This window comes from Panicum virgatum, chromosome 3K, assembly GCF_016808335.1.
Source record: "Panicum virgatum strain AP13 chromosome 3K, P.virgatum_v5, whole genome shotgun sequence".
NCBI lineage: Eukaryota > Viridiplantae > Streptophyta > Magnoliopsida > Poales > Poaceae > Panicum > Panicum virgatum.
In genome coordinates, this window is record NC_053138.1 from 4,658,049 (window position 1) to 4,674,561 (window position 16,513).

Below are 16,513 nucleotides of genomic sequence, written 5' to 3' on the forward strand. Positions count from 1 at the left end.
CTGCACCATTGCGTAGATCTCGTCGAGACGATCGAAATGCATATATAGAACGCCCAATTCGGAGTCCGGATGAAAGAGTTATGCCTCCCGGAAGACCTGCACCCCGGTCTGACCGGTCAGACCGGTCCAGGGCGGTCAGACCGGTCCAGAGATCGGTCAGACCGGTCCGAAACGCCCAATCCGAGTTAGGAGTTGTATTTTGACACGGGATTTGATAGGGTTCCGACTCCTAACGGGTATAGACCTCCCCACCCTATATATATGAAGGGCCATGGCCGATTAAGGGTAATCCCAATCGATTCACACATTTATCCTTTACCTTTTACCTCTAAACCCTAACTTTTCCAACCTCATCTGCTGTTCTTCGCTCGTCTCCACGACGTTCGATGGCGTTCTGAGTGGCCTGCCGACCTCAGAGCAACCCTAGCTCCATTAGCTCCGACGGGGTCTCTCCCGAGCTCTTGGTTCTAGGTCTTCGCCGTCTTCCTGGAGTACCGGTCTGACCGGTCCGCTATACCGGTCTAACCGGTCGGCGCAGGGAGGCTGCTGGTGTTGATCGTTTTGACGATCTTGCTGCGCGTTCTAGCGCTTTCGAGTGTGTTGGCGCAAATTAGTGTCAACACACTTTTTGGCGACTCCGCTGGGGACAGATTAATCTGGTTTTTAAACCGATCTAATCTAGTTCTCAAAGAAGATGGGCGTCATCACTGACCTCGACGAAGGCAACATCTCCACATCTATTGAGGAACTCAGCGAGGAGGAGCGCCAAGAGTACTTGGTGGTCAGGGAGCACTTCAAAGCACAATTCTTGAAAGGATTCAAGAGAAATCAGCAAGGCCAGGTCACGAGGGTGCAAGACTTCGTGATGCCCTCCTTCAGGCTAAAAAACAAGCAAGTTGAGGTAATAAGCGATGTAAGCACTTCATCTTCTGACTTGTTTAGTCAATTATCATCTATTGTGGAGCAAAAGGTTGCTGATATGTATAAGCCCACGAATGATTTGCTCAGTAATTTAAAAGGTCAAATAGATATCTTGAAAAGAGACAAATCTATAGATGGTAATTGTTCTTTTCAAACTGTTGAATCTAGTTTATCGGCTCTGCCAAAATCTATTCAACAACCACCATATGGCATGCCGATGAACTATTTTGCAGGACAAACACCACCATTGCAAACGTCACAGCCGAGCACGGCTGGACCGGTCAGACCGGTCCAACAGACCGGTCAGACCGGTTCGTTGGTGGTCACTTCGCCAATTGTTTCAATTCCTTGTTCGGCAGTTCCTAGCCGAATGAATGAGTTGACAAATTCTGTGTCGCCATTGCTTTTACAAGAATATGGTTCTCCACATGAACCGATTTTTGATAATGTATATGAAAACTCTTTGGGGCGTGCACCGGTGAGTTCGATTCAGACGATGGAACAAGATGATCCCATAGCACATTGTCTTAATTTCACATCACAAACATCTACGAGTGGTAGATGCAAAGCCAATCTTGCTAAATTAAAAGAAGATCTGGCTGGTCACAATGAAGTTAAATTGTCAGATTTATCATCGGTTAGACAAGACCAAAATGAGTCAGTCTTGAATTATTTCCAAAGATTCAAAGCTATAAAAAACCAATGCTTTAATTTGACAATTTCTGAAAAAGATTTGGCGAACTTAGCTTACAATGGTTTGCATTCTTACTTGAAAGAAAAACTCATTGGTTTTGATTTTATTACCGTTAATCATTTGCAAATTAGAGCCATAGGTTTAGAATTTAAATTTAAGAATGCAAAGGATACTTTCAAGAATCATCAGTCCATACATGTTGATTGTAAATCTGATTCGGACGATGAGAAAAAGGAAGTTGCTGAGTTCATATGGCCATCAGAAGCTAAGCCATACACTTGTTCATCGCTTAAGCCGATTCCAAAGAATCGGCAAGAACAAGTTCGTTTCACATTTGATGTTTCGAAGTGTGATCGCATATTTGATGAATTGCTTAGAAGCGGAAACATCAAGTTGTCACATGTCATACTGCCACTTGAGGAGGTAAAGCAGCATGCATATTGCAAGTGGCATAATACTTTTTCTCATGCAACTAATGATTGCAATATCTTTCGTCGAAAAATCCAATCGGCCGTTAATGAAGGACGATTGGTAATGCATGAGGTAAAAGATGACAAGGCGTCATTCTCTGTCCGTACGATTGATTTGGATAATGTCAAGGTATTCATTCGGCCGGGACAAGCCGAAGGAGCAAAAGGGGAAAATATTATCGTTGGTGAGCCAAGGCCGAAAAATATCAATGACAAAATTCAGGCTAGGGAAGTGACGATGGAGAAGACTCTTGATGGAAAGGAGTCACTGAAGATCACTGTCAAAGCTTCAAGACCCGGGGGGCAAGAAAGTTGCTCTCAAAAGACGAGTCGGCCTGCAACTCAGGCACGACCGGTCAGACCGGTCGCCTCAACCGGTCAGACCGGTCAGACAAAAGGCCGGCCCAGAACTTTCAAGCCTAAGCGGCCGGAAGGAGGTACTCAGAAGGTTAATGAGTCAAAGGTGCAGGGGAGTTTTACAAAGCAGAAGCTCACCTTCGCTCAGTTACTGCACAAGTACACAAAGGCCGTTCCAAAAGATCGGCCACTAAAAAAAGAACCAAGTTCACCTCCGCGTCAAGGAAAGTGTTCTTCTCCTAGGGGAGAATCCAGCAAGCGTAGGGGTGATAGCACTACAGTATTGCCTCCTCAGAAGGTGTATGCTGCTACGTCATGGGCGTCACCGGCATCGAGTTTTTCTTGTCTTACATGGGGACATGAAGGAATTTGGATGTATTGTTATCCGATGCTATACCCACCATCTCACCACAGGGTGGAGGATCACAGAAGGCCTGTGTTCGGCAAGGTTTCACGACCAGTGCATGACCAATTAAGATCCAACCAATCAGGTCAGAGGCGACAGCCTGCAACGGTCAGACCGGTCGCCGCTGACCGGTCAGACCGGTCTCATCAAAGGCCGGGCAAAGCTCATTCTCCGAGACAGGTTTACCGTGTCAAGGAGAAGAAAGAAGAGGTACAACCCACTATTGATCCAGAGAAAGCTAAAGCCGATGATGTTGTGCAAATCGGCAATATCAAAGTGGTTGTCAATGATGCGGGTACAAGGCCGATGGTTTTTGGTAAATCGGTCAATCCTTCTATCCAAAGGCCGATCATGGCCAATGATCATGAGGCCAGCAGCAGTAACTCGATATCAAAGTACTTTCAACCAAGATGGTGTCCTTCAGGGTTGACTCATACTCAAAGAAGGAAGCTGCAACGTCTACGTGCTCAGGAGAAGAAGGAAAAAGAGTTCAAGAGGCTGAGGGACAAACAATCCAACCACTACAAACCAATGGTCCCTCAAGGCAAGGTATGGAGGGTCAAAGCAGTTGACCAGCCAGCACGACCGGTCAAACCGCCTCAGGAGACCGGTCTGACCGGTACAGGCGACCGGTCTAACCGCCCAGAGCAACCGGTCAGACCGGTTGAGGTTGCAGCAGAACAGAAAGCCGAATCGGCAATGCCTGTTTCGGTTCCTTGCGATGGAGAAACACCACTAACATTCTCGGTACAAGGCAATGAGGAGCTAGTGGATCATGAGGTTATACCAAGAGAGCAGCAATATGGAGCTCGAAGACATTTAAGTGCTCGGGAGGCAAAATATTGGCAAATGATAATTTACCTCATGAAGTTTCTATGCAATAGATCAGTTTGCAAGGGGCTCTCAAGACTTTGATCATGTATTTGAGGTCTTGAGCTGGTTGAAAATTGCAACATCAGTGGATAAAAGCCGAATTAGAAGTTTTTCAATTCGAGCTAGAAAATTGGCAAACTATTTATAATAAGGCATATTGATGCTCTTACTTCTATTCTTCGGTTAAAGAATGAAACCGAATTTACTTGGGGGTAGAATAGCAAGAGGTCTTTGAAAAGATCAAGGTTTATTTATCTTCACCACCTGTGCTCAAGGCGCCTAGGAGAGGTGTTCCTTTCAGGCTTTATGTGGCTATTGAAGATAATGTCATTGGAGCTGTTTTGACTCAAGAACCGAAGACAAGGGGTATGTCATCACTTATATAAGCCGGCGACTTATTGATGAGGAGACAAGGTATACTCTTACTGAGAAGTTATGTTTGTCTCTATTATGCTTATACCAAATTGAAGCATTATCTACTATCTAGTACTTGCATAGTAGTATGTCAAACCGATGTGCTCAAGCGCATGTTACAAAAGCCGATTTTAAGTGATTGAATCGGCGAGTGAGCTTATGCTTTAGTTGAATATGATTTGGCTTGTGAATCCTTGGAATCTATGAGAGGCCAAATCATAACGGATTTCATTGTTGAGCATCGGATTAATGATAAGCATGCTTTAGAAATCGGCTATGTTACTTGCACACCACGGAATTATATTTCGATAGATCGGTTTGTGATGATGATCAAAGAATTGGTGCTGTCTTGATTTCTCCAAGTGATGGTATTCTGAATTCTCAAACCGATCAAAGGAGGATTGCATAAATAATCAAGTTGAGTATGAAGCACTCTTATTTGGCTTGGAATTTTTGCAATTTACGGGCGTGAAACGTGTTGAAGCCTTTGGTGATTCACTTCTGATGGTGCAGCAAGTATTTGAGGTATGCTAATGATATAATGGATATTTAAATGCATATCTTGGCAAATACCTCGATATTATTTCTTCCTTCAATGAATTTGTTATAAGATATATATCAAGGGAAGAGAATGGACAGGCTATTGCTATGGCTAAGCAAGCATCTGGCTAATAAATTATGAAGAAATATTCTCATATTCGAAAGCCGATGCAAGCAAAAGCCAAGTTGCAGGATCTAGACGAACCGGTCCAACCGGTCGATGCAATCAGTCTGACCGCCTAGACCGGTCTGACCGGTCATGAGACCGGTCTGACCGTCCAGACTGCTGGAGACATCAATTCGGCTATGAAAGGTGATTCATCACTAAAGCCGAAGATCAGGACTGAAGGGTTCCTATAATATCCTATCTAAAGATCTTGGTCGCGGTGCCGAAAAGGATATTTAGCGGATAACACTTAAAAATGTTTTAGTCAACGATAAGCTCTATCGTTGAATAGCTGAATATTTATTTCTTAAATATTTGAGCTCAGATCAGACCAAAGTTGCCATGAGGAACGTTCATGAAGATATTTGTGGTATACATCAATCAGTTCCAAAGATGAAGAAGTTGTTAAAAGAACCGATTTGTACGAGCTTGCCATGATGTCTGATTCTTTCAAGCAGTATAAGGGATGTGAAGAATGTCAGCGGTTTACCCACTGTGTTGATACATCCTATTATCAAATCATGGTCGTTCCGAGGTTGAGGATTTGGATTTCATTGATTAAATTAATCCTCCATCTTCAAAGAGGCATTGCTTCGTGTTAATTGCTACAGATTATTCTGCTAAATAGACTGAAGTGGTTTCTTTGAAGGACATAATTCACAGCCGAGGTTGTATATATTCAGGGTTGTTTCACTTATATAAGATGACATGGCCGATATATGATATCGTCCTTCAAAGCAAGACATGATTGGTGTGTAGGTGCTTCTCGTTGTTCAAGTGCATTTTTGGGCTTGGAGATATGTTTCTTAGTACGCAAGCTTTACTAAGAAACAGGGGGGCATATGTTGACACCCAAAATTGGCACGACTAATGTTTTCTGGACAATCTGGACAGACCGGTCAGACCTCTCATATGAACCGGTCAGACCGGTCTAGACAAGTTTGTCAAATTGAAAATTGGACTGCACCATTGCGTAGATCTCGTCGAGACGATCGAAATGCATATATATAACATCCAATTCGGAGTCCGGATCAAGGAGTTATGCCTCCCGGAAGACCTGCACCCCGGTCTGACCGGTCAGACCGGTCCAGGGCGGTCAGACCGGTCCAGAGATCAGTTAGACCGGTCCGAAACGCCCAGTCCGAGTTAGGAGTTGTATTTTGACACGGGATTTGATAGGGTTCCGACTCCTAACGGGTATAGACCTCCCCACCCTATATATATGAAGGGCCACGGCCGATTGAGGGTAATCCCAATCGATTCACACATTTATCCTTTACCTTTTACCTCTAAACCCTAACTTTTCCAACCCCATCTGCTGTTCTTCGCTCGTCTCCACGGCGTTCGATGGCGTTCTGAGTGGCCTGCCGACCTCAGAGGAACCCTAGCTCCATTAGCTCCGACGGGGTCTCTCCCGAGCTCTTGGTTCTAGGTCTTCGCCGTCTTCCTGGAGTACCGGTCTGACCGGTCCGCTATACCGGTCTAACCGGTCGGCGCAGGGAGGCTGCTGGTGTTGATCGTTTTGACGATCTTGCTGTGCGTTCTAGCGCTTTCGAGTGTGTTGGCGCAAATTAGTGTCAACACGTATTCAAGGGGTTTCTGAATAATTCAACTGCCATAGCTGTGAAGAAGCTTGATCATCATGCTCATCATGGAGAGAAGCAATTTAGAGCTGAAGTCAGCTCGATTGGAATCATCCAGCATATCAATTTAGTCAAATTAATTGGTTTCACGTTCCTGTGGTAGCAATCATGACGTCTATTACCCTGTACATGTTGCACGGGAGATTATCGATGGGGATGTCAGGAGCTTGCTGGATAGCAGATTGTGTGGCCAAGTGAATTTGAAAGAGGTTGAAATAGCCTGCAAGGTTGCATGCTCGTGCATTCAAGATGATGAGTTTGATCGGCCAACAATGGGTGAGGTTGTTCAGATCCTGGAGGGTCTACTCGAAATCAACATTCCCCCAATACCAAGGCTGCTTCAAACTATCACTGGAAGCTCAATTATTCCACTTGCTGCTAATCCTATTTTAGCCGAGCCAAATATATCGATTACAGTATCCATGGATGTACATGTACTTACTGTTTGTGTGCTTGCCTTTAGTTTTGAATAAACGTAGTGCTTTTCTACCACAAATATGATGCTTTTGTAATCTTACTTCCTATCCTCTCGTGTAGAATTAATCTGCATTATCCATCATTTGAGTAAAAATCAAATTGAATTACATGCAGTCTTGGAGGGGCTTTGTATTTAGTCCAAAACTAGGCGTATAGCCCACGCATTTGCGCGGCTAGTATTAAAAATTCAAAAATTTGCATGTCGTTGTATCGTTACTTAAAGGTTATACTGTTTTTTTTTACCATGCATCATCATGTTCATTATCATAAATTATGTCTTATTGTTGATTAAAACAATTCAACTATGATCTACCTATAATAAAATTTTGATTTGTTGAGCATTAATAAAATTATTATGCAGATAAGTATTCTTATTTTCATTTTATTTTGATTGATTGCTGTTAGCTTTAGTTTTTATTAATAGTATATATTTGTAACTGATACATAGCTAAATGATATTTTATATTTAATTTTTCATAATGGCATTGGTGGGTGATTTTTTATTAGGCATAGGGGTATTTTAGGCTAATTTTTATCGTAATGACAGTGGTGGGTAATTTTTATTTTTCTATTTTTCTCCGACTAACGTGGGAATTTTTAGTCTTTGATGGTGAACGTGGAGGCTTCGTTTGTTGGCCAAATAATAAGATAATAGATTCAAATTCAAACACCCTCATATACATACATATAGCACTGCAAATTCACGCATTCAGAAGAACTTAACAAATAAATAAATGGAGTAGAATTGAAACATCAACAATAATTAATCAAGCTCCCACGCATCAAGCACATCAATCACATTCAGAATGCACACTACGGATCACACGGGCGACCTGTCGGCTGGTGGTGGTGTCGTCTCCCACGGCGCAACCGCCGGTCTGGTTACACCGGTGTGGGTGCAGAGCGCCCAGAGCACGGTGATGAACTCGCCGCCCAGCGCCAGGGCCTCCTTGTGCGCCTTCACGTGCAGCTCGCCGGCCGACGGCGCCAGGTACACCGTCAGCTCCGTCCAGAGCTCGGCCAGCAGCTCCCACACCTGATCCTGCTGTCCTCGACCTTCGCCTGCCATCTCCATCAGCTTCTTCCCCAGATTCGCCCCCTTGCGCACAACCGCCGCCGTCGTCTCCTCCTCCTCCGGCGGCCCTGCTGCTTGTGCGACGCCGACCAGCTTGTCGAAGCGGGTGGCCTGCCGAGACGCATGGTACCCCCAGCACCCTCCCAGCACCTCCTTGAGCTCGTCCTTCATGTCGTTGTACACCCGGTTGGCGCCCTCCGTGCTGTCGGGGAGGAGCTCCGGAGCCGAGGACATCAGGTACGCGGCGTACCCGGACAGGGCCGTCGCCACCGCACGGCGAGCTCCCGCCGGGGTCTTCTTCTTCTTCGTCGTCTCCTCCGGTTGCAGCGGATACTTGACCTCCAGGAGGCTGGTGGCGATGTGCCAGGTGAGGACGACCTCGGCGACGCTCTTGCTCTCGCACGCCTTCCAGAGCTCGTGGGGCCTGAACTGACTGTGCTTCTCCAACCGCAGCGTCGTCCAGCCGTTGCTGAGAGGGGCGGCGTCGGGGTCGCCATTGATGTGAGCCACCAGGTACCCCATGATGGACTCCTTCACTTGGATGGGCACGGCCTTCTTCTTAGGCAGCCGCAGCGCCATGGACGGCAGCAGGCGGCGGCCGAACCCGAGCACGGAGGCCTGCTTGAAGCAGAGGTTGGGGCGGCTCATCTTGCTCCGCACCCAGAGGATGCGGCGGATGAGCCCGGCCCGGACGCGGCTGTCGCGCCACCGGCGCTTGGCCGCGTACTCGCAGAGCAGGGACACCATGAGCCAGTTGGAGAGGACGAAGACGAGGAGCTCCCAGACCTGCTCGTAGAGGAAGGTGAGGAGGAGCAGCATGGTGACGGCGAGGTCGACGGCGGTGAAGAGGACTGCCGGGTAGCGGGCGACCCCCCTGAGGAGGCATCCCAGGACCTTGAGCGTGCCGGTCGAGATGATGTAGTTGTCGGCGGTGATGCTGCGGTAGGCGTACGCCACGTCGCCGTTGCCGCAGAGGACGAAGGTGAGGAGGCAGAAGGCCCACACGACGGCGGGGAAGAGGATGTAGTTGGCGAGGAAGAAGAAGGGGTTGGAGAGCACCACGGGCAGGACGGAGTGGTAGTACTCGCACAGGAACTGGATCTCCTCGTAGAACACCTGGAAGAGAGCAGCCGCCACCGCCGGGGATCTCTGCTCCGACGACGACGAGCTGCTTGTTTGCCGCAGCAGCTCCATGCGCAGGCCTCTGAAGATGAGCCTCCGGCAGCTGCGGGTCTCCTCGCCGGTGATGGGGTGGTCCTCGAGCCTCCGGCGCAGCAGCTTGTAGAGTGCGAACGAGAGGCACAGCCGCTTAGGGAGGCTTGGATCGTGTCGGAGCAGGCCGGTCATGTCCTGTGACCAAATGTCCCCAACCGTGACGACGATGCCGTCGTCGTTCTTGAGCTCCAGATGGTAGCCCTCCATGGGGCTGACCTTCATCTCCAGCTCCTCCTCTCCCATCACGGCGTACCTGCACTTGCTCAGCAGCTCTGCTCCCTCTTCCTCCTCCCCAGCAGCTCTTCCCTGCCTCTCGATCTGGGCCATGTACCAGCTCAGCTGGTCGGCGTTCTTGCCGTAGGCGGCGGAGCGCTTGAGCAGCTCGTTGATGGCGACCCTCTGCAGCAGCTTGGCGGCGGCGAGGACCCACAGCGTGCCGTAGATGGCCTTCTTGCCGGTGCTGCTGAGGTTGTAGAAGACGAGGTAGCCCAGCCAGGCGATGCGGGAGGCGCGGTCGATGGTGCTCGAGTAGGAGGCGGCGGCCTGGGCGCCCACGCTCACCAGGATGGCCTCCACCTTCCTGCGGAGGAGCTCCACGAGGAGCATCCACATGAGGATCGTCCGGGCTCGCAGCGACAGCTCAGTGCCGCCGGGCTGCCGGTAGGAGCTGGCGGCGGCGGCGGCCACAGCGGCGCCCTCGTTCTTGGCCTCGGAGAAGAGGTAGGACATGACGGGGAGGAAGAGGGAGAGCGAGGACGAGAGGAAGAGACGGACGGTGGGGTTGAGGATGGCGCTCACATCGGAGAGCCGGCTGAAGAGGTTGAGGTTGAAGAAGAGCGCCGCGAGCATGAACATGACCACGGAGGTGAAAACCATGGTCGCCTCGTTCCTCTGGTCGGCGTAGGAGGCGGTGAGGTTGTACACGAAGGGATGCAGTAGGGCATCGCAGCCATGCCTGGCGTAGCTGCTACCATTAGCAGCAACAGCATGTGGGCTATTGGCGAGGAGGAAGATCATCATCACCATCTTTGCCTGCTTGTTAGATCGATCAGATGTCTGCTAGCTGCGTGGTGTGGCATGCATGGATAATATATATATGACCATGATTTACATATATATATATAAATATACTGGATGCATATATATATATATATATATATATATATATATATATATATATATATATATATATATATATATATATATATGGACCGACATCAGCAGCTTGTTGTACCCACTGAATTCATGCACCATAGGAATTGGAATCGCGTGAACGCCAAGAAAAATTTCAGGAAAAGAAAGTGGAAAAAGCACTGGTATATATATTTATTGCACATGGCAGCATGCATGATCTTATTGTCATCAGTATCTTCAATCTTTGTTTTGTACGTGTCTCGATCTACTTTTGCTTTCTGGCAAATTCAAAGTCTCTCTCTCACACACTCTCATTGCAAATTTGCATGTGCTTAGTACCTACTCCCTCCGTCCCACAAAGAATATAATTTTAGCATTAAAATGTTGTACAACAAAGAGTGTAGTTTTAGCTTGTAAGGCCACTCCCAATAGGAGTTTCATAGAGATTTCATGCACATTAATTAGCATGCCATGTAGCATTATATGATGACATGACATAGAATTTAAGAAGAAAGAGAAGAAATCAGTTTCATCTAGATGAAACTCTCTCTACACAAATATCAATACTCTATAAGTCTTGAAATTAAATGTAATATAGACCATAGGAAACTACAACATGAAACTATGCAATGGGAGAGGTAGTTTCAACTATTGTTTCATAGTCTTCTTGCTTATGTGGCTACCTTGGAAACATCAATATGAAACTCTCCACTGGGATTAGCCTAATGAGATCCATCTAATTAAAGTAATACAAAGTATCAAGAAAGCATTGCATAGAAAAACGCACAGAGCCAATCAAATAATTAGTAGATATTATTTTTCTAATTCCAATGCATATGCATTCATTGGGGGATTCAGGCCAGTCTCAGTGGGAGTTTCATGGACACAGTTACCTAGACTGAGAACTATATAACTGTGCCAAACGAGTTTCATGATGATTAAACTCTCCTCATATCCCATGAAACTCCATCATTTTCTCTCCTTGCCATGTCAGCAAAATTGATGGTATTTAATGTCATGAAACCCTCCATGAAACTCCCATTGAGACTGGCCTCAGAAAAATCAAATAAACAACACGGTTTTCAATCACAATTGGTCGAAGTAATTAGGAGTAACAAAGTCATTTCTTTGAAGAGTAATGTGTCTGAAATTCTAAAACTACACTCTTTGCTGACGGAGCAGTAATCGATATCTTTCTTTATGGGGATGTCTTTCTGCTTTGTCTAAATATAGTATATTACTTTGTCTTTTGCGAATTCCAAGGAGCCTTGTTTCATGCTTCCCCCGATATGTCCGGAAGGAATTTGCTTTTATTTTGTTCACCTGCGAGAAGAATATCTGTCACGTGTATACCATGTGCTGATTTAATAATTTTGTTTACTTTTATCTTTTATCTAAGAGGAAAGTGGTCAGGGAATCAAATAAAGCGACCGTGATGCTTATTAGATATACAACGATCAGTACTCTTGTTACAAAGGAAAAACACTATCAATGGGTTTTTTTTTTGAAGAACCGACCGTGATGCTTTGATATATATCACTGTTAATTTATAATATATAAAACCTATCACAAGTGTTTTTTAAATTGATGAACCAGGAGCAAATTAAACCTGAGCCATGGACCCCAAGCCTTTGATTTGGTTCCTCAACAATTATAAATGACATCTTATTTTTCTGGATTTATTCCAAAATTTAACCGGTGCTATTCTTTCACTGATAGGCGACCTGCCTGTCGACAGTGAGAGGCCAGTGGTGACTTCCTCAATCTCGAGGATCTGTCGGCTCAGTCTCTTGGAGGTGCTCATAGGAGTAGGGTCGCGTGGGTATATTCAAAGGAGTAAGTGTGTGCACGTTTGTGAGCGTCTGTATTTGTACTGTGTTTCGACAAAAAAACTTGTTATCGTTACAAGCATATATAAGTATGTTTCCCTAACACATGACTGAATTTATTTTAGAATTTAAATGGCGCTATTGTTACGGTGATAGGTGACATGTCTGTCGATAGTGAGGCGCCAGTGGTGACTTCCTCAATCTCAATCTCGAGAATCTGCTGGCTCAGTCTCTGGGAGATGCTCATAGGAGTAGAGTTGCGTGCATGTATTCAAAGAGGTGAGTGTGCGTGTGTTTGTGACCTTATGCGTTTGTACTGTGTTTAGCAAAAAAAAACTTATTAGTGTTACAATCATATATAAGTCTGTTTCCCCAACACACGACTGGATTTATTTTAGGATTTAACTGGCAACTATTCTTTCGTGCCTGTCGATAGTGAGGTGTCGGTGGTGACTTCCTCAATTTCAAGGATATACTGACTCAGTCTCTTGGAGGTGCTAATAGGAGTAGGTTGCGTGCGTGTATTTAAAGGGGTGAGTGTGTGTGCGTTTGTGAGCGTCTGCGTTTGGAATGTGTTTAGCAAAAAAATACTTATTATTGTTACAATCATATATAAGTCTGTTTCCCCAACACACGACTGGATTTATTTCAGGATTTAACTGGCAACTATTCTTTCAGTGGTAGCCGACGTGTCTGTCGATAATGAGGCGTCAGTGATGACTTCCTCAATCTCGAGGATCTGCTGACTCAGTCTCTTGGAGGCGCTAATAGGAGTAGGTTGCGAGCGTGTATTCAAAGGGGTGAGTGTGCGTGCGTTTGTGAGCGTCTGCGTTTGTAATGTGTTTAGCAAAAAAAACATTATTGCTACAAGTATATATATATATATATAAATCTTTGTTTCCCCAGCACACGAACGTTGCTGAAACAAACAGGGTACAAAAATCACAATTTGACAAAGTACATATATATACATATGTAGTCGATCGAAGTAAAATGAAGGAACGAAGAAGAAATTATAGCTGCTGGTATTAATAAAGTACACCGTGCACGCGGCGGCGGCACAACAGTAATGTGGATACATATAGATGAGAACGTATTAGGTGCAAACCAATTTTTTTGTGCAAATTATGAAAACTTCAATCTGGATCATGATGCCGTGCAATCGACTTGGTCGGTGGCGTAGATCCATTCGTCGTCCATGAGGCCGACGGTGACCGGCTGGCACGTGTAGCTCTGCGCCACCGTGTGCGTCTTCTTCCCCAGCGGGAAGGATGTGACCCATGCGTTGACCTGCACCATGACGCTGAACCTGACCTCCCCGGGGTAGTTGTCCCAGATGTAGCTGGCGTTGGCGCTGAGCCGCTTCTGCATCGTGATGGTCGTCTGCGGCTGCACGGTGAAGTTGCCCAGCTCCAGCTCGCCGATCACCCCGTGCGGGGCCTGCACGTCCAGGAGCCTCACGGTGGTGTTGCTGCAGTCGATCTTGGTGCGGCCGCCGGGGTTCTTGGCGATCAGGATCACGCGGAGGTTCGTCGCCTTGGCCTTCTTCAGCGTCACCTGAGCAGCAGGCCGGCAGCCGAGGGAGCATTCCTTGGGAAGTCCGCCTCCGTTTGATGATGATCCTATATTTGGTAGGATGGTCGGTGCATGCTCTGATTGGCCAGAAGCTACACCGATGGGGAGATCGTCACCGGGGTCGGCTGATGATGATCCTATATTCGGTGAGATGGTCGGATCATCTTCTTCTACCTTGTTAATGGAGCTGCTTGTTGGCTGATTCTCATTCCCTAATGAAGCCGTCCGCCCCCACAGGTTGTCGGCGCCGATGAAGCCGTTGTTGACGGAGAGGCGGACGTCTTCAGAGCGGAGCACGGCGTGGATCACCAGCGCGATCACGGCGATGGCGAGCAGGGTGACCGCGCCCGCCATCGCGTAGCGCACCATCGCCAGGCATGGGAACCTTGTGTAGTGCTCGTCGTCGTCGTCGTCGCCTGCGGCTATAGTATACTTTACGTCACTCATCTGGCTGCGCACTCGATCTTGGCTCTTTTAACTGCTATCTACAAGATTGTAATCAGCAGTGAGCAACGGAGGAGAGGGAAGAAGTGTGTGTGTACTCATGCATGCTGCAGACCCATGCATGCATACTAGCTCTATAAGAACTAGGGGCTTCTTGCTTGTGCCATACAAAAGTAGCGCTAGACATTGCTCACGCAAGCATATGTGCATCATCTTTTTATAGGGCAACAAGAACTGAGTACCTCACAAAACCATGCATGCATACAATGCAAAATTAATGGACAGAGGGTACTTTAAGTTTGAGTCAGCACCAAGCAACGGACGATGCTGACGAAAAGAAAAGGGCAAAGGGATCTACTCCCTCCGTCCCTAAATAAGTGTTGTTGTTGGTGTGCGTGCCATAAGTTTGACTCAATTTGAAGAAAATACGCACAACATTTGTAGCTTCAAATAAATTTATTAAAAAACTAGATTCAAAGATCTTTCTAATGATATTAATTATGTGCCATAAGTATTAATATTTTTAATATATATTTTGTCAAAGTTGTTTCTCGGAAAACGAAAGCGACAATTATTTAGTGAGGGAGGGAGTATGAATTTAAAAGCATACTACTACTTTATTCATCGTATTCTTCAACAGTAATAACAACGAACTTTATTAAATCAGATGGCATTGATTCGGCTACTTTATCATCATCTAAAGCTGGCAGCCCAACTAATCCACATAGTGATCAGTTGGTTATGATCTGATTTACTTACTAATCCATATGTTGCCGCAGATGTTATCATCATCTAAAAAAAATTCCCTCACTGCTATTAGATTTCTGTGGTGCTAGCTTCCAGCCGGTGAGCCTCCAAGTCCAGCTGCTAGTGTATATAAAGATAGCCAATGCACTCCCATATATAGTATATATATAGTTGCTAATGACAAGCAGCTAACCTAGGAGTGCATCTACTACCTCTGCCATGAAGATTTTTCATATCCCTCCTCCAAAAAAATGGAGCCACAGGCACGTCATTCTTGTAACCCTGGTAGGATCCCTGGTGGTCATCGCCATCACCGCTGCCATCTCCATCAGCCTCTCCCCAGCCCACATCTTCTTCTCCATTGAAGACGCGACCACCAACAAAACCGATCAAGAAACCAAGGTCTATAACTTCACCCTGGTGGCCGTCAACAGCAGCCCCCGCATGGAGGTGCACTACGGCGCCCTGAGCGCCGAGCTCTGGTACAGCGACAAGGCATGGGTGCCGGCCGTCGTCGACCGCGGCGCGCTGCTGGACGACGGCACGACGCAGCCGCCGGGAAACGTCACCAGCCTTGCCGTGTCGGCCGAGTACTGGCAGTCGGAATCCAGCACCCCGCCGGCGCCACCAAGCTACGGCGGCGGCCGCGACGAGAAACCGGGGGCCCCGCCGCCGAGCTCGAGCGCGCCGCCCGTCGCCGACACCAACGGGAACGGGACGACGGCGGAGTGGTCCAACAGCACGGTGCTGGTGACGGCCAGCGTGTGGTTCAAGTCTAGGTGGTGGATCAGCACGAGGTGGTACGACGTCAGGGCGATTTGCCCGCAGGTGAACTTCGGCAGTCATCGTAACACCAGTAGCACCGTCCCGTGTAAATAATTAAGTCTGATGATCTCGGCTTGTTTGTTTTTTCCCAGTTATGTTTTTTTTGGAATTTGTTTCTGCCTTTCTGGTCATCATTTTTTTTAATTTTTTTATCCCCATGTCCTTGTTTTGATGCATTGCTTGGAACTTCACAGATCGTTGTTATGAGCGATGTATGTATGTATGTACTGACACAAATGAAATGGAACACATGACGATTTTCTTTAGAGACCATGTGGACCTGCTTTATTTTAGACTGCTAAATTAGAAGGACATGAACTTGTGATACAAGGGAGGACATGGTTCCTCTCTTGCGACTCCCATCTGATAAATGGTACTATTATAAGATGTAGCTGTCTATGGAGCTTTACATACCTTTTTGTTGGGATCTCAGCTTTTTAGATACCCAAACAGGAAGCATGAACAGTATGAAAATGGCAATGAAGGTAGACACTTAATTCTCCAGCAGTAACCAAAAAATTCAACCCTTTACACTGTGGAGAGAGGGGGCTATTTATACCTCTAGCCCTCGGCCAGGTTTTTCTAAATTTCCCCCTTCCAACTCATTTACAGCTCACTTACAATCGGTTTTGGGGTAAAATTACAAGGTTAAAGGTGTACAAATCCGACCTTCTCACGTATTCAGGTGTACAAACCCGACCTTCTCAC

General features: G+C 46.6%; 1 protein-coding gene across 1 annotated transcript; it reads right to left on the bottom strand.

Moving 5' to 3' along the window:
• Nucleotides 1–7,615: 7,615 nt before the first annotated feature.
• On the bottom strand, nt 7,616–10,345 carry LOC120696959. The gene has a single exon (XM_039980033.1). It carries the CDS (start codon nt 10,275–10,277, stop codon nt 7,782–7,784), a length of 2,496 nt encoding a protein of 831 aa, XP_039835967.1. The 5' UTR covers nt 10,278–10,345; the 3' UTR covers nt 7,616–7,781.
• Between the last annotated feature and the right edge of the window lie 6,168 nt (nt 10,346–16,513).